Source organism: Juglans microcarpa x Juglans regia, chromosome 8D, assembly GCF_004785595.1.
Source record: "Juglans microcarpa x Juglans regia isolate MS1-56 chromosome 8D, Jm3101_v1.0, whole genome shotgun sequence".
NCBI classification, from domain to species: Eukaryota; Viridiplantae; Streptophyta; class Magnoliopsida; order Fagales; family Juglandaceae; genus Juglans; species Juglans microcarpa x Juglans regia.
In genome coordinates this window covers 33,802,385-33,829,700 of record NC_054608.1, presented here as the reverse complement: position 1 = coordinate 33,829,700, position 27,316 = coordinate 33,802,385, and the positions used below count along the sequence as shown (strand labels likewise).

General features: G+C 33.4%; 3 protein-coding genes and 1 long non-coding RNA gene across 4 annotated transcripts; all 4 read right to left on the bottom strand.

Moving 5' to 3' along the window:
* Nucleotides 1-3,024: 3,024 nt before the first annotated feature.
* LOC121242448 (1-acyl-sn-glycerol-3-phosphate acyltransferase LPAT1, chloroplastic-like) lies at nucleotides 3,025-6,089 on the bottom strand. Its single transcript, XM_041140301.1, has 5 exons — nucleotides 6,065-6,089; nucleotides 4,416-4,610; nucleotides 3,917-4,323; nucleotides 3,620-3,721; nucleotides 3,025-3,237 (listed from the first exon to the last, which is right to left on the bottom strand). Exons 1-5 carry the CDS (start codon nucleotides 6,087-6,089, stop codon nucleotides 3,025-3,027), a joined length of 942 nt encoding a protein of 313 aa, XP_040996235.1.
* Nucleotides 6,090-13,761: 7,672 nt separating this feature from the next.
* On the bottom strand, nucleotides 13,762-14,927 carry LOC121241791 (early nodulin-like protein 1). Its single transcript, XM_041139642.1, has 2 exons — nucleotides 14,699-14,927; nucleotides 13,762-14,389 (listed from the first exon to the last, which is right to left on the bottom strand). Exons 1-2 carry the CDS (start codon nucleotides 14,874-14,876, stop codon nucleotides 13,998-14,000), a joined length of 570 nt encoding a protein of 189 aa, XP_040995576.1. The 5' UTR covers nucleotides 14,877-14,927; the 3' UTR covers nucleotides 13,762-13,997.
* Nucleotides 14,928-19,086: 4,159 nt separating this feature from the next.
* LOC121241788 (signal recognition particle receptor subunit alpha homolog) lies at nucleotides 19,087-23,657 on the bottom strand. The gene is made up of 10 exons (XM_041139638.1): nucleotides 23,503-23,657; nucleotides 21,840-22,832; nucleotides 21,047-21,131; nucleotides 20,838-20,933; nucleotides 20,592-20,744; nucleotides 20,231-20,338; nucleotides 19,971-20,090; nucleotides 19,689-19,814; nucleotides 19,478-19,561; nucleotides 19,087-19,370 (listed from the first exon to the last, which is right to left on the bottom strand). The coding sequence occupies exons 2-10, from the start codon at nucleotides 22,811-22,813 to the stop codon at nucleotides 19,245-19,247; spliced, it is 1,872 nt and encodes a 623-aa protein (XP_040995572.1). The 5' UTR covers nucleotides 22,814-22,832; nucleotides 23,503-23,657; the 3' UTR covers nucleotides 19,087-19,244.
* A 1,470-nt stretch (nucleotides 23,658-25,127) lies between these two features.
* On the bottom strand, nucleotides 25,128-26,103 carry LOC121241809. Its single transcript, XR_005935803.1, has 3 exons — nucleotides 26,080-26,103; nucleotides 25,730-25,842; nucleotides 25,128-25,323 (listed from the first exon to the last, which is right to left on the bottom strand). It is a non-coding gene; the product is annotated as an uncharacterized LOC121241809 (long non-coding RNA).
* Between the last annotated feature and the right edge of the window lie 1,213 nt (nucleotides 26,104-27,316).

Below are 27,316 nucleotides of genomic sequence, written 5' to 3'. Positions count from 1 at the left end.
TTGTAGCTATAATCATATAGTTTTAACCCAATACGAATTTAATTGAGTTATTATTTAAAAAATAAACTATTATATCACTATAAATTGTTTACGCATGAAAGAAGTTGATTTTAATTTTTATAATAAAATATTACCTTTGATGATAAACATTACATCTTCAAATTTGAAGATGTACTTAAAATCAATATAGTTTAAAGTTCAAACTTTTACATTTTGATGAAGTCGATGTAGATGATTTTATCTATATTTCTTTAAATTTTGAAGAGGCATTGACTTTTGATGAAAGATGTATTGACTTTTGATTATGCCAATGTTAATGCTCTAAGGTAATATATATTGTGTAATTAAAATTTATTTTTATATGTACTAATTTTAAATTAAGATTACATTATATAATAAGATGATAGAAATATATATATATATATATATATATATATCTGCGCTTCAAAAATATCAAATAATTATTTATTGATAACATAAAAATGATAAAATATATATTTTTTTCGTTTGAAAATTTTAGGACATATTAAGAAAAATCTAAAAAAAATATGCCGACTTTTAAAAGAAGTGCATTCACAAAGAGATTCCACCAAAATAAATTCATAAACAGATATAACGTTATATGATACATTAAATCTACTTTATAATCTAACATACCACATCGAATCACGTCAACTTTTAAATTTATTTTGTAAGATCTCTTTGTATTTAAAATATTTCTCTTTTTAAAATAAAGAAATAGATTGTTTTAAAAAGAGTAATGTTAGATTTTTTGAAAAAAGAAAATATACTTCATCCCAAAAAAAATCCACTTTTTCTGTAGGGGTCTCTTTGTTTTTTTTAAAAGATCTGTACACGAATTGCAAATCTTAAACTTATATCCAGCGTTACTGCAGAATTACTAAAACATGAAAAATCGAGTTAAATGATTGAGTAATGGTAGATATAAGTTTTAAATAGACAAGTCTTATATAATTTTTTTGTAAAACAATGAGTTCTACTTATAAATAAAAGTTTTTTTTATACTTTTTTAAGGTGGGATTCACTTTTTTAAAAAATTTGTATGTGACTTGTCTATTTAGAGTTTATATAAATCATTTCTCTAAGGTCCGGTTTGTATTTGCAAATTATCTCAACTCATTTTAACTCATCTCACTACTATTCATTATTATTTATCAATTTTAACTCATAAATCTTATTACTATTCATAATTCATCTCACTACTATTTATAACTCATCTTCAAATCAAAATGATATCTAAATGATTAAAGCTTTAAAGGATGACCAAGGAAGTTTTGATCAGACCGTTAAAACGGACACAAAAGATCACTTTTTATATAAACTTCCGTAACAAAATAACTGAAAAAAGGAGCACTTTTTTAAGAAGTTTTGAACGAAGATGATCTTTTCTTCCACAGCTTTTGTGCGCGGGAAACCGAGATGTCAAAGTGTTATCCTCTTAAAAAGGCAATAAGTTGGCACTATTCATTAAAGAAAGCTTAGCTTGTTGATTTCTCAAAGTGTTGCAAAAAATCATATTTTTTTTTTATTGGTATCAGGTGCTCGAGAATAAAATTTCGATTAATTTCAAGGGTGTACAAAAGACATTACATATATAAAAGCTTGTAATATTAGCTAATGAGTAATGATACTCATCATCTTAACTTTCATTATCTTATGATGTAGCATTAGGTGATTAGAAATTATTTATTATATTTTAATTGTGAACTTATCATTTAATACCACATCATGAGATGATAAGAGAATGATGAGAGTTGAGATGAATATATTTTTTCTTAGCTAATATATTGCAAATAATTCTTTATTTTGGAATATCACTCCCTTCAAAGTTCAAATAATTGACCCAAGTGGTGAAGACCTTGATCTTGGAGTTTCTCCTTTCAAGGTCAACACCTAATAAGTATAAACAATCTTTTAGGACCACACTTCCCAGTGAATAGCCAACAATTTAACCAGTTCCGTATAAGAAAACTTCCGAAGATGCGGTGCACAGAACTAGAATTTACTCTGCAGGAGTGGATCTGAAAGGCCCTGCCCTGGAGAGATTCTCCGACATAAAAAATAATAATATATATATATATATATAAATATGTTATAAGTTGGTGTATAAACGCATCACTTATTATTGAGATTTATTACATTTATATAAATTTAAAATGCATATATATACATGTATATAAACATCAATCAAAAAATAAATATGAGATCTGTATAAAAAAATAAATTTTTTATTAGTAGATCCTACCCTTTTTGAAAAAAAATACGCAATACTTACGCAACTCTTAACTGTATCTAATATTATTCAATAATTATATCTATTTAATTTTCTTGATTTCATGATCGATATTTATTGGACTGTGTTTATCTGGTGGGTACAGGGCACCTGAGCCCCACATCTCCAGCTGTCCATTTGTATATCTTTGCAGGCACAGCTTGTATTCACAATGACCAACACAAATATAATGGTCGATAATTTTGGGCTAGCTTTCCAAATATTTATCTGCAATAGGTCCCAGAATTGAATCATCAACAAGGAGTAAAGATGGCAACCAAACACGATTCTAAATTTACATGTATCTGCATTTCTTTTGAATGATCATTCCCAACATAAAAGCTGTTACAAACTCAATTAATTTATCTGATATCTCTGAAAACCACCTCAAAATGCTTGAATTGATACAGCAGAAAAAAAGCCACCCGTTATGAGCTCCATATATGTATCAGACCGCTCTGAAAGCAAAATCTCAAAATGCTTGAACTGACAGGCACAGCTAGGAACTATAACAGGCACAATCAGTTCCAACTCGATAAGATGACAGTGTTTGGCATTAGTCTGTAGGAAAGAAGCGGCACCCTTAATTCAAAGCAGTGCCTTGGGTGATGGTAACAATTAAATCAGACAAGAAGTAAGGATATTTAATTTATACCTTCCCATTTCTCCACGTTTCGGATTAAGTAATGGGCCATTGAAATCAAACAGAACTCGCTGCAGTTGATATCCCGTCATTGGCGATTAAGCTCATCTGAAATTGTTTTTCTAGCCTCATTGCATAGTACTTCTGGATCACTTCCTTCTATAGGTTTATGAATAACAACTTTAACACAACCTAAATTCAAGATACTTTCCATTCCTGGAGGCATGATTTTCCCAGTTCCCTTAAGTGTAATAGGTACAACTGGCACCTTGGTTTTAGCTGCAACACTGAACGCACCTTTCTACATACAACAGCAAGATAAAACAATAAAATTCAGGGAAAAAAAATACTTGAAAGAACAGAATAGAGTCAAATTGGAATTAATAACTGCATATCTTGAAAAAATATTGAGTGGTTCTTATAACAGCCACAGACATGACCCCTTCACATTCAGCAAGAAGAAGCACAAAAGCATATCAACACATGCAGGTGTGTTGTATATGTGATAGGACTGTAATCTATGCTTTATTTTGATGGCAGAAAAATTGAAACTATATTTCTTTCTTTTTTCTCCATGATCCTAAACCGCTGGACACAGCATATGACCTTTACATTTCAGGTTTCCCTAAATGATAATATCAAATCAGTCCACACAGATGACAAGAGTCCTGATATGAACTTACCTTGAAAGCACCTAGTTTGCCATCTTTACTCCGTGTTCCCTCGGGGAAGAAAAACACAGAGGCCCCTTTCACTGTAAGATTCATGCATCGCTTAAGACACTCCTACATGAGGAAAAGCCAACTGAGTTTAAGAATTACACTCTGAGAGTAAGAAAATAACTTCATGTAGGCGAAATGGGGGAAAAAAAAGGAGAAGGAATTTACTATAATGTAGCTGTGGTGAATTTCCATCTAACCTAGATATTCTAAATGAAAACAACTGCAATCAGAAACAATCTAGAAAAGGAAAGGAACTACCAACTGGCTTCTACTGTCCATGCGCTTCAGAGGGATAGCACCCATCAGAAACATGGCCCACCCAATAATTGGATAGAGGAATATTGAAGTCTTGCTGATGAACTTAAAGCTTCCTCCAATAGTGAGAAGAGTATAGATGTCGAGGAAGCTCTGGTGGTTGGAAACATATACTGCAGGAATATCAGGAGGTGGCAGATTCTCCAATCCCTCATACTTGATTTTGACAAATGGAGCAACAGTTAAAGTGGCCCAAGTTTTGGCAATGAAATGATGAAATCTTCTTCGGTGCCGGTCAAACAAGAGAACAAATGGATGAGCCAACAGCATCAGCACAAACAGAAAGATGGCGTGGAAAGCAGTGACAGCATAAAAGCATATTCCTCTAACTTTTGAGCCCAACTTAAGGTCTGCACTTCAGAGATTTTTAAGAGCGAAAGGACTAGGCTTGTAAGCTTGATTATAAAGATGGATAATATCAGAAAAAGATTCAAGGAAAAACCTGACAATGGGTACCCAGCATCAGAGTTTCCAGTTCCAGTGAGTTGAGATCTTACAACCCCGCATACAGACAATCTATTTCTATTATGCAATATATTCCCAGAATAAGGTCTATTTAACTCCTCTTTTTGCTCAAAATAGTGCCACGACGCAACAACATGCTTCCTTGGAAGGCATAAATAGCTACTTTGAGCAGCTGCAGAAGAAAAGGAGTCCAAGCAAAAAGGCTTAAGATTATGTTACCAGATAAGGGATCAATCTTCATAGAAAGGAAATAGTGAACACATTTTTTGCAAAGAGAAATACTTTAGCCACAAAGAGATTACAAAAAAAAAAAAAAAAAAAAAAAAAAAAAAAAAAAAAAAAAAAACTTATGAAGTAACATGGCTTGATGTGATGAAGTTACTTTTATCATAAAGTTATTTTTATCATAAAGTAGATGAAGATCTAACGGATCACATGAAGTCATGTCGGTTTATGAGTTTACTTTTGTATAATCCTTTATGTCTGTAGCACTTCTCTTCTGCAAAATCATAATATTTTAGGGAAGAATTTATAGGGTTCCTACTTAAGCCAAGAACAAAAGGCAAGTTTTCATTTTCAAGTTCATCAGGGTCTGAACCAACAGTGCTATTCTCCACCACCCATAGTTAATATAGATCACGCCCCATTAGTTCCGCAACACGTTACAGTAATTAATATAAATCACCTCAAACTCTATTAGGTCTTAATCCCAGCAAACTGGAATTAGCTACTTAGATTTTTTTGCACCGCTTTGCCCTATCAAGGGAAGCATCCAATAACATCAATGATTACCATTAAGCAAGAAATGGCAAGTGTGAAACATCACTGATAGAATCTCAACATAAATCATAAACAAAACACTGTTAAAAGAATATTAAACTATAAAGGCAGCATCTGATGAAAGATTGTATGCTAGGGAGAGATTTACTTACAGTCAGTATAATTTCTCAAAATCGCACGTCTATTTGGAGAGCACGCAGTATACAGTCCTTTATAAGTGCACGTCTGTAAGAAGAAGGTTCATAAGAACAAAAGCCATGAAGCAAAATTTAATAAATGACAGCAAAATCAAAACCAAAAAGAAGTTGTATTTTCTAAAATTACTAAACAAAAAGCAAGCATTCAGGGGCATGAAATTGAGGATAACATCTGTCATGGAGGAAGACGATTCAGATTGACGTTGCATAATAAAGGATTAACGGGGTAGATCAGCTAAGCGATAGGACTAGCCATATCAAGCTTGTCATCGAAATATTGGTACTAATAGCAGCAAGATTCCGGTCTGCAAAATCAATGCTGAACTGCTTATAATATATCACACCCTAAAGATAATACAACCCATTACCACTATAACTATCCTCGGACCTGAAAGAAAAGTGAAAAATAACCACATCATTTGAGAAGAGTTTGCAGCACCATATTTTGTGAGAAAAAAATATCACTTTCCGGGTGGTTATTCAGGAAAAATCTTGTCAATCAACCAAAACCTTTAACAGTTGAAAGCTATTTTCCTATTAACCAACACATAATATCTTTCTGGGTTAATGGAAAATGTAAATAGAAAAACAAACACAGCTTTGGCTAAAGTTGACAATTCCAGTCACTAAAAATAGAACACAAGAGTACCAAGATTCCATTTCCGTTTCTTCATTTTCTCGGGAATCAAACAAAATGAGAAAAAAAAAAAAAAAAACACAGCGAGTAAAAAAAACAACTACCGGAAACAAAGAGGGTGCGGCAACAAACCCCGATTCCTTACAACCTGAAGGAAAAAAAAAAAAAAAAAGGACGAAAAGAGCGAGCAATTCAGAGACGATCAAAGAGACGAGCGCAGCGCGAACAGGCACAGATGACACATACCGAAACGATGAATTATAGTACGTGCTGAGAAGGACACGACGTCCATAGATGAGAAATCTCTCTGGCGCTTCAGGAAAACGACGCAGCACTAAAAAGGTTAGGGGGGGCAGAGTTTATGGTTAATTGGGTTGCGATTCTGCGAATTTCATCTCAGCTCTTATCTTTAAGGAAAGGCATACACAGAAACAAGGATTAAATTTTTCAAGCCTCAACAATAATCATAATTGTCTTCTCCAACTCAAACAACGTAAGACTGATAAACAGGTCGGTGGGTTTTACATTTTTCATCTTCAAATTACGACGTTGAACTGTGCACTCTTGCTAAGATTTTTTTTATTTTATTTTATTTTAGATTTAATTCAATTGTCAAAAAAGTGTCGCGTGATTTATTTTTCAATTCCGCTTTTGCTATCGAGGCATAAACAGCCAACAATAGAATTGCGCCACATCAGCAATTCTAGCGCCTCTACAATAAATTCATTACACTGGATTTCCTCTTAAGTCATTTTCTCGCCCCCAAACAATTCAGCCCGAATGATATATTGCACGAACACCATCTTCTCCTCAATGCCGCCGCCGCGTTCCCGTCGCCCATCTCCCATCTGGAGTCGCCCACTGCCGCGTCGGATACCGTCGTTTTTAATGGATCACATTAGTGGCATTGATGTTGATCAGGTAGTTTTTTTATCTTTCCCACTCACAAGCTGTAGTTTTGGAGCTCGGCATTCACATGGCAGTTTTGTTGTTCATTCTTCTGATATCAGTACAGTTTTTGTTCACATATTGTGTTTATGTCTCCCTCTCTAAAGTACTAGAGGTGCAATGCTTATTATTTCTTTGTTTTAAGAAAGCTGAGCCGAACATGACATAGAAAAAAATGTGAAATTATTACAGCATGAAAGGTGTTTGACAGAATGTTTGAGAGAAAATATTTGACAGAATATTTATTTTATATCATATGTTTGATACCACTGTGATTTATTCTTCAAGTTTCTTGCTCAACAGATACTTGCATTTTCTGTACTTGTAAATGGTAGGTGCCAGGATTCTACTACTACACGTAATTGATGCATGCCAAGCATGCACATATTTCATCAGATATTTCTTCATTCTAATAAAATGCAGTAGTTCATTTGCTTACTAGAAAAAGATCGGACAGCCGAACCGCTTTACAAAGATTGAGCAATGAATCAATTAGTAGTAATTGCTTAGTCTAAAGGAGTTTTGTGCTCGATCATGACCCAATTTTCATCGCAAGCACGTTTTTTCATAAATAAGCATTTATTTTCTTGGTAATTAAAATTTCCTCCCTTTGAAGTGTCCCAATCTGGTCATCAATTAAAAGCATTTGCAGTGAATGGTTGAACGTTAAACTTGGAATTATCTTAAACAACACGTGTGAAGTCAACAAGTGTGAGATGAAGCCATCCACATTCAAAACACCTTTCGACATTAATACGATATTGAAAGCATGCTTTAAAAGTTCCATTTCGAGGGTTGCATGCCATGGTGCATGTCTTATCTCTATCTGCACTCATCTTGATAATCACAAAAGAGCAATTATTTTTCAATTATGAGTGCTGCACTCTGCAATCATTTACATGATTAATTTATATCATGCATGCTTACATAAACTCTTTTAACTCTTTTGAATTTCCACATTAGCGTTTGATTTCCCATCCATCCCTGGTTATGATCATGACACTGTTATTTAAAATGAGGCCAAAACTCATTTCCTCTGATCTCTTTCCTCCTTTTGTGCTGGGAATAGTCAACAAAATAATGACTAATATTTGCATTGCCATTATTGGGATTCTTCGATGAGAATCCATGTTTATTTCAATCTATAACTACTGAATTTATAATGTGTTTATTTTGTATGGAAGGATCAAATTTCTTCTTTTGAAAGTGATGAAGTTGAGATAACGACATGTGGAAACTGTCCAGAAGTTGAAACTGTTGTACTTGAGTAAGTCTGGTGTACCGACAAGGAAGATAATGTCGATGTTGAGTAAAGAATCAGGTGGCGACTTTAATGCCGGTTTTATTGGTAAGGATGTTGAAAATTATTTGGGAAACAAAATGAGAAAATTATTTGAAAAATGGGATGCACAAAGGTTATATGCTTACTTTCTTGATCGGCAATGCAAAAAACTTGGGTTTGTGTACTCCATGCAAGTTAATAAGGATGGGTGTATGGGAAATTGTTTTTGGGTCGATGCTTGATCAAGAACTTCATACCAATATTTTGGAGATGTTGTAACATTTGATGCCATGTACTTGACCAATATTTATAATATACGATTTGTGTTGTTTTCTGGAGTTAACCATCATCATCAAACTATAATGTTTGGTTGTGCCTTGATAGCTAATGAAACAACCGAGTCATATATATGGTTATTGAGAACACGGCAAGAGGCAATGCTTGGACGTGTCCCTTCAACTATAATTACCAATGATGACAAGGCAATGACAAAGGCCATTGTAGAGGTTCTCTCAAATACGACTCATAGGTTATGCTTGTGGCACATTTTACAAAAGTTTCCCCAACACTTGTCTCATGTATATAATAAATTTCCGGACTTTCAAAAAGATTTTTGTCATTGCATCCATGAGACAATTACAACTGATGAGTTTGAGTAGGAATGGACTTCGTTATTAGTGAAATATGAGCTTAGAGAAAATACTTGGCTGCAAAATCTCTATAGCCGAAAGGAAAAGTGAGTTCCGGCTTACTTGCGTTCAACATTCTGTGCCTGTTAACAATTCAAAGGAGTGAAAGCATGAACAAGTTGTTCAAGGATTATATTCATTCAAGCACTATCATTAATGACTTTGTGCATCAGTATGAGAAAACTATAGATGCACGTTATTTTAAAGAGAAAGAGAAGGATGTGCGGACAAAATCTACGAGGGCGATATTGAAAACATGTCATAAAATTGAAGAGGAGGTTGCTATGGTTTATACAAGAAAGTCTTTCATGATCTTTCAAGATGTCCTATGTGTTCTTGGCAAGAAATCTAAACTAGATAGATTGCCACAACATTATATTCTAGAAAGATGGACTATTAATGCTAAGAGTCGACCAATTCCCGACATACCATGTTCTGATGATCCTACGATGAGAAAAAGCAAGTTGATGATGCAATTTTATGACATTGTCGAACTTGGGTCGCAGTCAAGAGGAAAATTCAACCATCTCTTTCTTGCATTAGAGAAGGTCTACAAAGAATTACTTGCAATGGACGATCATGTAGAAAGGGAGTCAACCAATGATTCTTATATGTTAAGATGTCAAGTTGAATCGAACTTTTCACAAACAGTCCAGGATCATCCACGGGTGCCAACAAAAAGACGACCAAAATCTTTGAGAGCAAAGAACCCAAAAAAAACAGCTTCAACAAAGAAAAAACGTTATGGCATTTGCAAAAATGAGGGACATGCTAGAAATAACTGTCCTTCAATGAGGTATAGTAGCTTATAAATATTTCTATTTTATTGGTTTTTAATTGAAAAAGTTAATCAAGTTTAAAATTACTTGTGGTTTATGTAGGGATCTTGGGCCAACAACTCCCAACATATCGCAACATTTGGATTCATAGTGCAAATTTGTTTATACGTTGTATGTATTTTTTTGTCTTTTGTCATGTCATGGACATTTAAGAACATTTAATTTAGCCTCTATTTATCTTAAAGTTAATTTAACCCATCTTTCTTTTATTGTGACAGGTAAAATGCAGTAGCTTGTGAGCTTTGAAGTGGATTGAAGTGGTCGTTGCTTTTATGTCATTCTCTTTCTTTATTTTGAGTGGATGTAACTGAATGTACCGAAAATGAGATGTTTTATGTAGTTCTGAAGAATGTATTGAAGCTTTATTTTTATGTGATTCTGAAACTATGGGTTTTTTTTTATGTAATTCTAACTGAATATATTGAATCTTCATTTTTATGTGATTCTGGATGTGTTTTGAAGTGTATATGTTTTGGGCATAACTGAATACTACATGTTTTGGGCAGATTCTGAATACTACATGGCATGGGGCGTTACATTGACCACATGTTTTGGGCAAATTCTTAACGCTACATGTTTTAGACGGATTCTGAAACAAAACATGTCCAAAATTCCAACATGTTCAAAACACGTCCATTACATTCACTTCAAGTCCGTTACATTAACCACATGTTCATTACATTAAGCTGAAAAAAAAGTGCCCTAAAAATTCCAACAGGTTACATGGCTAATAGTCTTGGTCAAAGTAAATTGTAATTTTTTGGATACATAAACATCACATCACAAATTACAATAAACCTAAACCATGACAAGAACAACACTTTCAAGATTCCCTTGTACTTCCTCTCCATTGCTTTAAATTTGGCTTCTTCGATCACTACAAGCTCATGAAGTACCCTTTCGTTCCTTCGTTGAGCTAACTCCAACGTCATCTTACAGCAGTTGTTTTGGTCACTTTGAAAATCAATCCATTCAAAAAATCTACATTATTTATTGATCTTATAGTTTAGACAATTGTAAAATCTTCTACCGAAATTATTAGCTTTTCCAGCAATTCATAGTTTCGCTTGAATGCCACAATAGCAAAGTAGTTTCGCTTGTTTTGGTCTCTCCAAACTAGCTTTGTTTTCCCCTCTTGCAATCCAAGAACTTGAACCAGAATGAAAATCCGAACTTGTCATTTGCTGGAAAATATAGAAGAAAGTAAGTCCAAGCAAACAAGGTCATCTGGGAATGGGATTTAGCATACAACATATAAAGAGAGTTGGGCCAAGCATACAATGTCAAGCTGCCTCCAAGTTTGGCAAATTGACCATACAGAAACACAATGGCAGGTTGCTTAGTGTATTGATCAGTTCTTGAAGCAAGCCTGGCATACAATACAGAAACAGCACACAAGTTTTCATCACTCGCATGGCTCATTGAATTCAATATGCCTATGCTGATGGTTTACGTTTAAGCTATAACTAGCTCCTCAATTTTTGTGTGTTCTGATTCCTAATTATGTATTATGTTGTATATGAACCAATACAGAAACACAACACAAGTTTTCTCACGCATGACTAGCAGATGCTCTTTAAATTTTCAGATTCATATGATTGATTAATCCAGATCAATTAGCATTCTTTTTATAAGTTGCCTTACTCTATATGAACTATAAAAGAATGGAAAAAAAAAAAAAAAAACAGTGTACTGCAAGTTAAGTCTACCTGAAATTTCTTTGCGATAACTCATATGGTAGGAAATTTCTTAGCGCATGTATGCATGGTTGGTAAATTGTAAACAGTACTATAAAAAACTACTCCCAACCCAGTCTTCTGCAAGCAGTTCTCTATTTATTAAAATGGTAAATGGTAAACAGTTCAAACGTCTAACCAATACAGTGTCCTCTTGCTTCATGGGTCTCTCTTACAACCCAGTCTTCTGCACGCAATTACATACTCCCAATTTCTCTTATCACAAAAAATACCCAAACCCAAACTACACGGAATATAAAAAAAAAATCACCCAAACCCAAAAATCATTCCAAATTGCAATCACCATTATCACAAAAAAGAAATTCAAGAAAGGGAGTTCATGGTGGAAAGATACCTCCTTCGGTCTGGGCGTGGCCGTGCGAGAGGGGGGCTCCTATATTGTGTTTGGTCTGGGCGTGGCCGTGCACGAGGAATGCTCTAGGTTTTGGTCAGATAATGGCCGTGCGATTTTCTTGGCGACTCGCGAGAGGGGGGAGGTGGTCTGGGAGGAGTTCCGCTGCGGCCACCGAAAAAGTGGTCCGAATAAATGTCTCGAACAGTATATTTTATTTTATTTTTTCATATATTTTTTTAATTATATTATTAAAAAATACTTCTTTAACCATTAAATAAATAAAAAAATTATTCGGGACACAAATTCAGAATTCAAAACATTTCTTATCTAAGAGTGGCTTCGTCCAAGACCAATCAATCACATTAATGAAGTATATAAAGAATATGTAAAAATGATTACATATAAAATTTTTGTTAACATTATCATAACTATATAGTGTTAATTTTTATATTTTTATTAATCTTAAAATATTTATTTCTCTGAGTTAAATTTATATTAAATTTAAATTTAATCTTAACCAAGAAACTGAAGTTGTGGATGAATTGTTAAGGGTAATCTTGTGGTTGATTTGATGGATATAGATAAACTTCTATTTAGAATAAGAATAGCTGGTAGTTAATTAGCGCATGGATATGCAGATTGACATCAGATGATTTGAAAAAGTCGAGCATGAAAGAGACCAAGTTGAATTACAATGACATCCCCCAACTGGAATACAAATTAATAATCTCAGATATTTTAGTCCATGCATATGGTAATGGGATGCAACATTTCAAATTTATTAAGGCATGATTACGAATACAATTCTTCTAGATATTTTTAAAAATATTTTATTATTATTTATAAATTATTAATTATTATTTACAAAATATTTTAAATTTATACAAATTTTTTAAAATATTCTTAATATCTAAACGAGTAATTGATTAGTCTTCATGATCATTTGACATAACTCATATCTGATAATATTAGATGAGAAAAATCATTAGTTGCTAATATTTCGATCTTATAGTTTTGATTTTGACCCAAGGAAAGAAACCGTCAACGCTAATTCAATTAAAAAGGTCTCAAAAAACAAAAACAAAAAAATGAAAAAGGTCTCATTTTGGGTCAGTTTTTTTTTTTTTTTTGTCTTCTCTTTCTTCACAACAATTAACTTAGGCTCCGGCTGATTTTTGTAAACGAGATGAGATGAATTGAGATTAAAATTAAAATGTTAAATAAAATATTATTAAAATATATTTTCTTAATATTATTTTTATTTTAAGATTTGAAAAAGTTAAATTGTTTATTTTATTTTATATAAAAATTTAAAAAAATTATAATGATTAAATAAGATGAGTTAAAATAAATTGTGAAAACAAATAAGTCCTTAATTGCAACTGTAATGCATGCACCCATGCATATGGCACTAATAGCTCTACTTCTCTCGTAGAGCGTTACGAGTAACTTGAAATATCAGTACCATTTATATAAATATTAATTTATACATAAAAATATTTTAATCATAAAAAATTTTATAAAAATAAACGATAATTTCATAAAAATATACGAGAAATGCTTTAATCACAAACAAATTTTACAAAATTAAAACTTATAAATTGATATAATAACTAATATAATTTGATGCAGAATGTCATTCATAAAACAAGTGTAAATTTCCATATTTCAAGATGTCATAATAATTATTCTCATTTTGTTGCCAATTTAACTATTTTTCTAGGAGATTTCGTTGGTTCTCTGAGGGTAATTAGTTGAGTTGGAGAGATTCATTTGATTGGAGAGTTGGAGAGATCTTCATCACATATTGAAGAATATAACAAGATTTATCAAAATAAAGTTTGATCAAATGCTCAAACATGATTCAAATTCCAAAACAATATGCATATAGAAAACCAAAACGAGTCATGGGTACTGCTGAACCTCTCACATACTGTAACTTCAAAACACTACTGATCAAAGTTCACATCACTCTTCTACTTACATCATTCAAACCCAATAATTAAAAAAAAAAAAAACCCAAAATAATAAATACTAAATCCTATTATATTATTAAGAATACTAAAACCTCACATCTGCCCATTCTCTCCATTTCCTCAATTCAAGATCATCCCCACCAAACTCACTATTCCAACGAGGAGACTAATAAACCCACACCTTACTCCATTAGCACCGCCACCCAGCGGTGCTGGAGCCAGTGCCGTCGGAGCTAGTTCCGAAGGAAGTGATGGCGGAGCTAGTTCCGGTGCCGGCAGTGGAGAATGCCCTGGGGCCCGGTGTCCATGAGACAGCACAATCACAGTCAGCCTCTGGCCCTTCTTACACTTCCCCTCAGCTTTACTGATGAAATAGAATGGTCCTGACCTGTCCAACTCAACCTTGGTTTTTCCGCCCTTGTATTCTTTTACTGGGTTCGAGTTGCTGCAGTTCTCGTATTCCTCCCTTGTCACTTGCAGTACTGAGTCAGTGTTGGGATCGTAGTTGAAGACTGATCAAAGTCAAGAAATCCAGGAAATTAATTTTAGGAGTGAAATAAAGATGAAGATGGAAAACAATTTCCCTTCAAAACCCATATGGAAAACAAGTCATATTGCAAGTCGTTTTAGAAATTATAGATTGCAGGAAAATGTACAAGAAAATAAAAAACCCAGATGGAAAATCATGCAAACAAATTGTTAAAAGGAGTGGAAATGGCATCAAAGATGCAAGCTTTAAGGAAAGAAGACGGAGCTAAATTTGAAGCGACGGTACAAGTACAAAAAGTAAAGGGAAAAAGAGAACTGGGATGAGAAATCACCGAGAAAATCGCCAACTCTGAATCGAGTTTTCTCAGCCCACTGAATGAGAGAGTTTGCAGAAGATGGACTAGCCCATGAATTTTCCTTGCCTCCAACCAGAAAATCTCTGGCTTCAGAGAAGCTACAGAACAGAAACAAGAGAGTCAGAACTGGAAGAATAGTTCTCAAGGAAGCCATTGATGCACTCACAAACAACGAAACTGACTAATCAATACTGGTGCGAGACAGAGGCAGGGCTTTGACGTTCTTATAGCCCTTAGGTGCGGTTCGAGACTTGGGAACGTGGTGTCAGTTCGGAGTAGTCGAAGCTGTTCATGGGTGCCACGTGTAAGAAACGCAACTGCTTAAACAGAGCCCGATTCAGCTTAACTCTTAAATATGAATAATCTTTTTTCTTTTTTTCCTTTTTCTTTCTATTTTCGAAATATTAAAAGTTTTGCTTTTTTCAACACAAATTTATCAAAATTTAAGTAAAATATTTTTAAAATAATTGTGAGCTACAAAATTTCGGATTTAAAATGAAATTATTGAATTGATAATGATTTTTTTTTTTAAAAATGGTTTAGATTTTAAAAACCTAATCTGATAAATACCCTAAAAATTCTATAACATCTCAAACCTAATACTGAAAAATTAGTCAAAACAGTTTACTTAAAGAAAATCCAGGCGTTATTCAGGGAATCTAAGCGAAGGTAGTACGTTACTGGTAGCTATCTTCATGTCCCATGCAATTAATTTTTTTGGATTGAGTTATTCAAATAAAATTAAGGTACAAGAAAATAGGTTGAAAATTCCCAATAAAAATCTTATTGAATTGGAACCATTATTTGAAGAAAGAATAATACTATTACGCCGGCTCATTTTGTCTTATCATTTTGATTGGCCATATATTTATTTTATTTTTATTATTTTTATTTTATTTACTGATTAAAAAAGTGATTATTAGTATATTGATATACTTTTTATTTTTTAAAAATATTTAAATATGTTAAAAAAATGTAAAGAAAAAAAGAACAAAAAAAATTAAAAAGTAAAATTTGTACTAGTAGGCATGCCCAACGATCAAAACTGGACAGCACACTAGCACTACCCTTGAAGAAATAATGAGGAAAAAAATGGATTAAAGGTTTTGCGGTTTACACCCATATTGATTTATTTATTGAGAAAATAATTATGAAAAAAAGAAGTTTGTTGTAGTTCAAAGATGGATTAAAGGATTACCATTGAAAACTCCAATAAAAATCGTCAAGAAGCATCTTAACAAAATGTTCTAATGCTTTTATTGGATATTTTCAATTTCACTATCTTCATGTTTTTATTTAGAGAAAGGAAAAATTTATTCATCATTATTTTTATTATCATTTTCTCGACATGTCATTAAATTATAGGCCAGCAAGTAAAATATAAGAATTAGTCTCTAATCATTTAATGTCACATCATGAGATGATAAGAAAATGATAGTAAAAGGGATGATGCGTAGTATTAGAAAACCTGGCATAACATTATAATTAATATCAAATTTGTCTTGATCTTTGATAGAAATAACCCGTAGGGATCATCGCTAGAAGTATATTTTTGAGTTATTCTATTCTCAAATCGGTGTGTAGAGTATACCATCCATATAACTTAAATGATAAGATTTAATTTGTAAGATTCATCTTTATATCTAAATTTGATATTCACAATCCAAAACATTTAAAATAAGTTTGAACCCATCTCAAAATTTTTTTTTCTAATAATAATGTACCATGAAAATTATTCTCATTAGTTACTATTCACCACCCTACAGCTCACACCTTATGAAAAACACTTTTATACCTTATGAAAAATACATCACATCCTATTAAAAAATTATAGATGTGAAGTGTAAAAATGAATAGTGATTGATACATAGTAAATTTCATGTACCATACCATGCTCTTAAAGTTGCCCTTTTTGAAGGAAGCAATGTCACACATTTATTGCCAAAAATGAAAATGTAACGTAGTAGATTTGACCCTTTCAACTGGCAATAAATTAACTATGGGTTGCGACAACTGTAAGTTTTGGCCAACTTCCCAAAAACATTTTACAAATTGCCAAATTCCCAATAACATTTTACAGAAGTAGAGGAATTGGAATACCATTAATTGCATATTAGATTTGCCAAAAAAAGCGCACACACTAGAAGCCTTAATTTTTCTATCAATAGATAGATTCCATTTCAATATTTCAAAGGTAATGGTTTGGTTGCAATCAATTCATAGAAAAACTCTTTAACACTGCAAACGATGAAACTGGAATAAGTACAGAACATGGAGCCACCAATGACTATGTATTTCCTAACTTGGGGGGCCATTAAATAAGGATGCCCTGTTTTTTTTACATGAAGAGTTGAAAAAAGTGCAAAAAGAAGGGATAATACAATCCACAGTAATCAGATGAACAATTTATATTTGAAGAGTGTTATGCTCACGATTATATAAAAATAATCTTATAAATTGATGTACTTTTATGTGATTTATCAGATTTATTTTATAATAAAAATAATTTTATAATCTGATAAATCACATCAAATCACGTCAGTTTATAAGATTATTTTTATGTAAATATTTTGTGTGTAAAGTATTTTTTCTTTATATTTTGGTTGAAAGTTTGAAAACTTTCGAAGATGGAGAAATAGGAGTCGGAAATGCCCAGTAAACTTGCAAACAAGGGATATTGAGTTTCTCGAGGTATCTAGGCAACACACGTTAGCTCTATACGTTCCAAATTTGAGACTTCACATTAATAATATGCAAAGAGTTGAATTCATTAGTTGAAGGTGCCTTCTCTCTCTCTCTCTCTCTCTCTCTCTCTCTCTCTCTCTCTCTCGATTATGAGCAAAAAGAAGAATGGTTCCGTGAGAAAATGGGCATCCAACAGAACTCGAACGTTATAATGACAGGTCGACTCAGAACATACTTTCAGAACAAGCCACAACGGCTAGGTCTGGTTCATTTGTTTTGAAAAACTGCATCCTCATTATCAGGGATTTACAGTTTTGAAATATGATCTAAGCAAGGACTCTGTGATTCAAGTGAGTGAAAAAGACCACGAGGGCTGCAGTATTTTGAGTCGTGGAGCTGTATACAAGGATGGGAGCACCAAGGTGAAACTTGATAGGGTCAAGGCCATTCTATTTATAAGCAGAGCTGAAGGCCATTGTTAGAAGGAAAAGGAAAATGATTTAAACAGAATATTTTTTACAACATTTTACACAACTATATTTTTAATAAATGATATTTTTATAAAACATCTTATAAAAGTAACATTATTTTATAATAATAACCTCACTTTATAACATTATTGTATAATATATTATGCAATGTATTGTGTATATATCATTACATTTGTTAGAAGGCCTTGCGGTGGCTCCAACAAGTTTTGGTTCGCGGTTTGATGGTAATTTATTTAAAGGTGGTTTTGAAGGGGTCCGCAATTGACATTGTTTCTAAGGAGGAGATGATCGATATAGGTTTTGCCTAGTTTGTTTTCGCAAGACGAATTGAGATAAAAATTAAAAATTGAATAAAATATTATTAAAATATATTTTTTAATATTATTTTTATTTTGAGATTTGAAAAAGTTGAATTATTTATTTTATTTTGTATCGAAACTTGAAAAATTTATAATAATTAAATAAGATGAGTTCAAAAAAATTGTGATAACAAACAAAGCCTATTTCTAGTAATGAGTGGGAATAACTCAATTTATTTTTAGTAATTGAGGGAGGGAGGGAGGGAGGGAGGAGGGCTCAATTTCAAACCGAACCTCGAGATTTGGCTCAAGTGAAAAAAGCATTAGTCTTGATAGTATGCTTCCTCCATGTCTATAGTTCGAATTCTCTTGGGTGTAAATAGTTTTTAAAGACTATCGAACTGAAAATTTGTTTTCGTAGATTACTTGATATACGCTTGCGAAAAACTCTGTAAAGGATTTTGTTCTTGAACACCGGTGGCAATAAAAGAACAAATTTCAAACCCGTGGATTTTGCATGAAAAGGGCCACTAATAATTAAAACAATAGGTATGTGAATGTCCAAAATTCCCTATATTTTACACGATGAATACTATCCATTTTACTTTAAGGAAAATGCAACGCTCACCAGAGTGGCTACCGACAATTTTCCTGGGTTGTTGTCGTCGTCGTTTTTCTTTTTGGCACTTAATGATTAAAGTAGTGATTTTTAATAAGTGCGATTTTATTTATTTTTTAAAAATGTTTAAGGAGTTTAAAAAATGTTTGCTAAAAGGACCAAAAAAAAAAAAAAAACCCTGTCAGAGAGGATTCTCGGTGGTGGCTGTAGCAGCCCCTTTACTTGAAAGGGAGAGAAGCCTTGCCAGGGAGGGAGAGATAGACACAGTAATAACAAATGAGATAACTATAAAATAAGCAACAGATGCAAGCGAACGATTCACCTCCAACAAGTTCATGGACTCATGAGGAATGAAACAGAAGTTCAGCAACACCATACATGTTCATAAAAGACAGATCACACAAAGAAGATGAAACTAACACATATGGTCATTTAAGGAGGGTCTTGACTATCGATTTGACATTGAGTTTCTTGAGATCTGTATATGACTGTCCACAGCCAACAAACATGACCGGGGCACCAGATATGTAAACCATTGAAAGTGCAGCTCCAACCTACAACATGAATTTCAATCCATACATCAGACTTAACCACTGAACATGATGGAGGCAATCAAGCCATCCAAAATTCCATAACTCCATTTCGTGTGAAGAGTATCTACCTTATCATCAATAGTATCAAATTTAGTGAGCAAGATCCCATCTATCAATCTTGGATTGGGTGAAGGCGAAAGGTCCGCTAATTTCTGCAAGCACAAAGAAGCATAGATGACAATAACTAAGTTAGAGGATATAATAGGAGCAAATAATCTGGAAAAGAAAAAAAAAAAAAGTTGGCACAATAGAAGACCATCCTAAACATGAAAATTAAACCTGATTAAACTTTGAAAGTTGATCAACGGCATCATTTCCAACCAGTGCCTCTCCAACAAACAAGACCAGATCCGGATTGTTAAGGTAAATAAGCTTTGAGAGTGCTCTCATCAATGGTTCATTATCCTGAAAAGTAAAGTATCAAAGGTTCATCATTAGTACATGTATCAAAGGTAGACAGCGGGGTAAGAACAGACATGTACTAATAATAAGGTTCATTATTAGTACATGAAGCCGATAACTAGAAAATATTTATGCGATAATCCTAGGTAAGTGTGATACCTGCATTCGACCAGCTGTGTCAACGAGAACCACATCAGAACCATTGTGTGTAGCCTCCTGGATCGCTTCTTTTGCTACAATTGCAGGATCTTTCTCATATCCCTTCTCAAATATAGGGATCTTACAAAGGAAAATATCAAAAACTCAGTTATCACCATCCAGCTTGTATTACTTGTACAATTATTGCAGAAACAGAAACCCTTTCCAATTAAAGAAGCCAGATATCTGATAACCATTGGCTGAAACATCAATTGTCATACCTGGAGCCTTCGTGCATGAGTCCGCAGCTGCTCAACAGCTCCAGATCGGAATGTGTCACAAGCAGCCATCATGACACTGACCTGATGCTGCAGAAGCCAGTAGGCAACCTGCAAAGGTGAAAGAAACTCTCTGATCAAAAGTCATTCCATATAATGTGTCCTCAACAGGACCAATGTATGTATATACGGGAAAAAAAAAAAAAATTGCATCATCTACTACAGGCAACTAGGGATTAAGCTTAATCTTAACTAGATTAGTAAATCTCACAGCTTCACTAAATGTTTTTTTTTTTTTTTTCATTTAAATAATTCAGATAAATCTCCCAGCTCCATTTACCATTTCAAAAAACGATGGCTTTACCTTGGCTAGATTAGTAGATTTCCCAACTCCATTAACACCGACAAAAACAACGACATAAGGCTTCCCTTGTTCCTTTGCAGCATGCACGTCCCTCAATATGTCAATAGAGCGCCTAGGAGTTAAAATACGTACAAGAGCTTCTTCCATTGCTGCCTGCAGTCATTGGTTCAAGCCCATGATATTAATCTTGTTACAGATGACCACAACCACATGGGTAAGATAAGAAAAAGTGATGGACTCACAAACCTGCACTGTCGAAGATATCCTTGTGAATGAAGCCAGCTTTTTCCCTTCAAGACTTGCTGCCACTGATTCACAGAGTTTCTCTGCTATCTCCTCGGCCTATAAGTGTTAGAACATGGAACTCTAAGTAGCAGGCATAGTGCGATTGAGAAGTACATAAAAAAATAGACATGAAACTCAGGTAGATCATTGAAGCTGAAAGAGAACCATACCACATTCTTGGTCATAAGCCTATCCTTGAGAGCTCTCAAAGCTGGTTCCAGGTCTGACTTCTCCAAATTTGCTTTGCCCGCAATACTGAGGATAGAAAAGTGAATAAATTAATGGAGCATGTATTTGATAATTTCAATGAAAATGAAAATGGTAAGACAACAGTGCAACAGAATGGCCATTTTTGTGCTAAAGACCTAAAGCTGACAGTTGATCCATGGGTTCTTTAAAATACAAAAGCAAAGACCAAAATTACAGCCATCAACAAGATAAACCTTAACAAAGACTCCTCAAAAACTCCAAGATTTGAAAAAGGAAAAAAGAGACAAAGAAGTAAATGAAAAAAATAAACAATTAATTCTCTCGATACATCAACGAAAACTTTATTTATTTTACTGATCAACTGTAGGAAGGATAGGAAGGAGAGGAAGGGGAGGTTGAACTCCTCAGGGGTAACATAGGCATTTAAACTTGATTAAGGGTCAATGGAGCAATCTGAATCGAAAAATAAAAAAAATAAGTAGATTCACAGGAAGTACATTAAGTGATCTATAAAAATATATACATAATTGCCCAAATATCACATTCAATAATCAAAACAAAAACTCCTGGATGTGATCAACCGGTATGTATTTATTTTTCAGGAGACAAAAAATCTCGGAGAAAATAGAAAGATCCTTCTACTAAGTATGGCTGAAGCTGCAGAGCACAAACTTGAAGAACAAAATTACAGAGACACTCTAACTTAAGGTCATAAATGCATAAAAATAACCAAGGGACTGAAAATAAACTAACCTTTGAAACATTGATGAAAACCATCCCTTCTTCTTAGTTTCAGGCTTGCTGTCCTTCCCCACTTCCTCATCTTCTTCACCCTCACTTTCGCTGCTGAATATCTCTTCCTTGTCCATCATACTTTCACCATGATCTGCTGCAACAACCTCTATGTTGTCTCCATTCTCACCCACAGAATCTGTAAAATCCAGTTTTGCCTGAGGGGGTGAATCGTCCCAAACTCTGTTCTTTTTTGTTATCTTTTTCTTTGGCTCTGCCTTGGAGCCCTTGCTAACAGCAGGTTCAGTTTTCTTCCCACCTTTAGCTCTGAGCTTTTGAAGCTTATTTACATCAAAAGCCCCAGCATTCGAACTCCCATTTTCTCTACCATTAGCACGACCATTAAACTTAGACTCTTCATTATGAACATAATTACCATTGGAGTGCCCATTCTCCAATTTGCGGCCCTTCCTATCATCACCGTCTTCACTATCATTGGAGGAATTACTTTCACTGCTTTTGTTGTTAGTCACTCCTTCAAATCCAGCCTTTTGCATATGTCCTTGCTTCTTACTATTATTTAGAGACTTGCCCACCACCTGCTTTGATCTCTTCAAATCCTCAGCCCGAGCCTCGGCCTCCTTTTTCAGTTGCCTAAAAGTTTCATCGAAATCACTATAGGACATCCGTTTCGGATCATAAATCTGAGAAAACTCTTGTTTCACCATTGCAAGCAGATCGTCCACATACAGCAGATGGAGAATCCGCTGATATACGGCGACAAATACAAGACCAAGCTCGTTATGGAAGGTCCATTTGAGTGTGTAAGCGGCACCTGGGGCATCATAGTTGTATGATGCTGCACCGGATCGCTCTTCCAAAAGACAAGACCGGATCAAGGTGTCGATTGGTGATCCCTTAAGAGCATTTCCGAGCTCTTTACATGTCCAGAGGATTAATCCTCCTCGAGTAAATATCAGTAACTGCTCTAACATCTCCTACACTCGTATATACCTACAATCAAATCCAAAAACGCATAAGACTATGAGACCCAGGAATTCAAATATGTATTGGAAAGAAAGGAGATAAGGAAAAAAAAAAAAATCTATCAAAAGCTAAAGGAGAACACAAATTTAAAATTAAAATTAAATTTAATATCTTCTTTTTTTCTTTCCCAGATTTTGGATCGAAGAAACATCTATAGAATCACATATCTAAGACGAAGGATTCTCATATAACATGCATAACAAGCCCAATATGTATACATATCATAAGCCTGGCGTTAACGTTTCAATTTTTATGCTCTTTACCCATTTTTATAGGCAAACAACCTGAGAATTGAGGCGCTATTAATAAAATTCCTCCGCGAGAAATCAAAGTTCAGAGAGAGAGAGAGAGATCGGAGAGGCCATGCAAACCCCAATCGGCACCAGGTTCGCAATTTGATTCCCTTTTCCCCCAGTTAAACGATCACGGAGTAAAACCCCATAACATCTACATGTATGCTTATAATCCCTAAGGCGAGATGAATTAAAATTCATAATTTACCAGAAACAGAAATCAGATTCATCAAATCAATACATCAAAAAAAAGGAAAGTCGCCACAAAATCTGTGATAATTGGATCAATAAACTTTATTAAAAGTAGGGAATTTGAAGGAATCGGGAGAAGGGAAAGGAAATACCTGCGTTTCCTTGGGGGCCCGAGAAACCTACAAACCAAAGGGGAAAAAAATAAACTAAAACAACCACACAGAGAGAGAGAGACAGAGAGGAAAAGGGTATCATATAAACACCATGTGGGAAGGTTCCGCTATATATACGTCTGCTGTTTTTTTAAAATGTTCCGATGTAAAAGGTCTGGGTGGGCGTCTGTCGGGACTTTTGACTTGTTTCATTTTCCGGTGAAAACCAGAAGGATTATATAAAGTGAATTGTTACCTACGTATAAAAAAAAAAAAAAATTGTTAAATATTTGTGAAGTATGTAAGGATTGCATAATATTTTTTAAAAAATAAAATTTATTATAAAAAATTAATTATTTTTATATAAATCTCGTATTTATTTATTTTTTAAAAAAAATTAAACGGCACTTTTGCGTTACATAACTACAAATATAATTTTTCAAAAAAAAATTACATAATTAGATTAAGTCATATTAAAAAATAAAAACTTTTTATTTGACAACAATTGCATTTCGCACGCATTGTTTTGCAGTTAAAAAACATAGTAACAAAAAGAAAGTTGGAAGTCTTCTTCAAGGCTACTGCGAGAGGAAGTTGAGTTTGGGTGGGACAAGGTCAATAATGGATGAAGAGTTGTATTTCCTTGACTGACGAGGAAACTGAAGATCTTCACATCAATGGTCGATACGTCTCTTTAAGGAGAGGAGAGTTTTGTTTGATTGCTGAAGTTATTTCTGGTAAAATTATTTCTAGAGATTGTCATCCCACAGACAAACCATGAATAGAGTGGGGAGATTGAGAAGTCATCTCAATCTAAGGGCGTGCATCTGGATCCGGATTCAGATATCTGGCCAAACAGTATTCGAATTCGAATTTAAAAGATCGGACAGTTATTTGTTGAAAATTTAATCCGGACAGATAACTGGATTCAATCCGTTATAATCTAGTTTTTAATTTTTTTAAAGACTTTAAAACTTTAAAACATGCTTAAATTGCCGAATATCTGGGTTAAATCCGATTATAATCCAGTTAAATAATGCTTAAATTGTCTAGATTATTTTTTAAAAATAATTTAAACAATTTCTAAAATTAATTTATAAAAAAATAAATTAAATAACAAAATAAATAAAAATACAAAATAGATAATATTGTTGTTACATTACAATGCAAAACATAAATTTACAAAGAACAAAATAAATAAAATACAAAATAGATAATATTGTTGTTACATTACAATGCAAAACATAAATTTACAAAGAACAAAATAAATAATAATACATCACACTAATTAAACTAATACAAAACAATGCAAAATAAATAACATTGTTGAATATTTTCGAGATCATTCTGGTCGATTCTAATATGCATTAGTCTTCATATCTTGAATCTAGAATTGAAGGAAAAAATTGATTTCTTTCACCTTGATCTGGTGATGACCAGTTTGGAAAATTTTCTGCTGGACTAAATCTCTGTAAACTGCCAACAACATCAATTACAGCAGAAAAATAAAAACTATAATGATTAGAAGCAATAAGTCAAAAAGAATAAGAGAGGAAAACTTGAAACAAAACCTCACAAAGACACTATAATAATTATTGTCTTACAGCTTTAGTTCTTGGGTCTATATCAGGAGACAAACGCAACCAAGCAGAAAAGATGACTGATTCTTCTACAGTTATTTGAGGAGATAATCAACAAAGATAATAGAAAATTAGGTTTATTTCTGTTCATGAAATCTCACCATATTCATCAAGTGGAGCATGTGAGACCATGTAGATATTCTCTAATCTCTATGTTTGCTTGGATTTTTGTGTGTTCCTCCTGCATAATAACCACAACCCAAATTTAATACAAGAATGATACCAAATCGAGAGATCTACAAGAATACGTTTAAGAGCAATATATATATATATATATATATATATATATATATATATATATATTTTATAAATATTCAGTTCTGATCGAGAGATCTACAATAATGATACCAAATTGATATATCATGAGTACTCAGATGCACAATGGCAGAGCCAGGAAATGTATAGGGGCATGTTGATTTATGTGTTTCTCTTTATATGAGTATGCGCGCATTACTAAAAATATGTTCAAAAACCTTAAGTAAAATATCATTACTGAACACATTCGAAGTTGATCAAATTAATAAAAAAGCCCAACAATATTTCACAAATTATCCATCACAAAATAGTCAAGGTTAGTACAGACTTACTTATCGTAGACATCCTTAATTTTTCCCTCCATCTTAGTGATCTCACCACCAAGAAAAAGTCTCCTCTTTCTTCTAGGAGTACTCTCATATTCATGTTCTATGAATGGCTCATACTAAAAATATTAAATGCACAAATGAGTTTCATATATGTAAAATTCTTAAGCACAATATCAATTCCAATGAATTATTACAGAAATAAAGGAAACCTTAAGAAGAGAGTTAAGTTGAAGTTTCTTAAGTTGCTAAAGTTAAAGGAAGATGGTTATCTTAAGCAGGAAAAAAATATAAAGGTTAAATTAAATGGATAAATTAGTAATAAAAAATCAAAATTAACAAATAAAAGTGTTTACCTTCAATGTCAATGCCTTCTACATAGGGGTGATAAACGGTCCGGTCGGACCGAACGGACCGACCGTTTCGGTCTGGACCGGACCGAACCGAGACTGAGACCGGTCCGGTCCAGGACTGAGATCGGTCCGGTCCGGGACTGAGATCGGTCCGGTCCGGTCCACATTTTAGAGGATTGAAAAGTTTCGGTCCGGTCCACGGTCCAGGGTTTTTCCGAACCGGACAGAATGAAAAAAAAAATTTATATATATTTTTTATATAATAATTGTACAATTAACAATATAAAATTTTAAATATGTTATTAATATTTGTTAATATTCTATAATTTAACAATATTTTATATATATCTTCGTCTAACCTATCACTATTAACAATATAAAATTTTAAATATGTTATTAACACTTGTTAATATTCTCTGAATTAACTAATATATAATATCAATTAGTTAATTATATAGTAATTATATAAATTAATAATATTGTTTTCATCTAATTTATTATCATTGACCATATTAAATATTTTTTTTTATTGAGTTTGTTACATAATCCACATTAATAAGTCATTTAATTTAATTTAGTATTTTAAATAATTTTTTTATTAATTATTTAAAAAAATAAAAAAGAAAAAAAATAGGTCGGACCGACTGGACCATTCGGTCCATCATTTTTCAGGACCGGACCGGACCAAACATCCAAAGGGACTGGACCGGACCATTTGTAGCCCTACTTCTACATGCTCCTCTATCTCAAGAACTAAGTGGCTCACATGTCAACCAATTTTGTGTGCAGATTAGTGCTTGGACAGTCTCCGGTGTTAATGAACTTGGTTATGGGTCTATTACACGTCCACCAATGTTGAATGCAGACTCGAATGCGATGGTGGAAATAAGGATGACCAATACATCACATGCAATCTCCGCAAGGAAGATATATCTAAATGAGTTCTTCTTCCACCAATCCAAAATATCGAACTCGGGTACTATTAGTTCAATTACATCAGATAAATACCTATCCATGTCCGAGTTAAGTACCGAACTATTTTGCTTCTCAAGATATTGATCTAAAGCTGTATCAAAATCATTATAGTTCAGGTCATCACCAATAATAGTTGAGGAACTTTTATCGGCCATATTTGATCTTCCACTACCTAACCCATGAAACTTGTGGTATTACTCAATCAAATAATTTATGAGCAATCTTACGTTGGCCTCAATTCTATCTCTATATTCATCCCCTTCAA

What these genes read in the sequence shown, in the direction of transcription:
- LOC121242448 (XM_041140301.1), bottom strand. Translation starts at nt 6,089, where the DNA reads ATGAAGAAACGGAAATGGAATCTTG. An exon ending in GAAACGGAAATGGAATCTTG is followed by an intron (nt 4,611 to 6,064) that starts GTACTCTTGTGT and finishes TTTCTTCTGCAG; the next exon opens with CTGCTCAAAGTAGCTATTTA. An exon ending in GCAAACTAGGTGCTTTCAAG is followed by an intron (nt 3,238 to 3,619) that starts GTAAGTTCATAT and finishes TGTTGTATGTAG; the next exon opens with AAAGGTGCGTTCAGTGTTGC.
- LOC121241791 (XM_041139642.1), bottom strand. Translation starts at nt 14,876, where the DNA reads ATGGCTTCCTTGAGAACTATTCTTCCAGTTCTGACTCTCTTGTTTCTG. An exon ending in CAGAGTTGGCGATTTTCTCG is followed by an intron (nt 14,390 to 14,698) that starts GTGATTTCTCAT and finishes GACTTTGATCAG; the next exon opens with TCTTCAACTACGATCCCAAC.
- LOC121241788 (XM_041139638.1), bottom strand. Translation starts at nt 22,813, where the DNA reads ATGTTAGAGCAGTTACTGATATTTACTCGAGGAGGATTAATCCTCTGG. An exon ending in GGCTTATGACCAAGAATGTG is followed by an intron (nt 20,934 to 21,046) that starts GTATGGTTCTCT and finishes TAACACTTATAG; the next exon opens with GCCGAGGAGATAGCAGAGAA. An exon ending in TTGATACTATTGATGATAAG is followed by an intron (nt 19,371 to 19,477) that starts GTAGATACTCTT and finishes TTCATGTTGTAG; the next exon opens with GTTGGAGCTGCACTTTCAAT.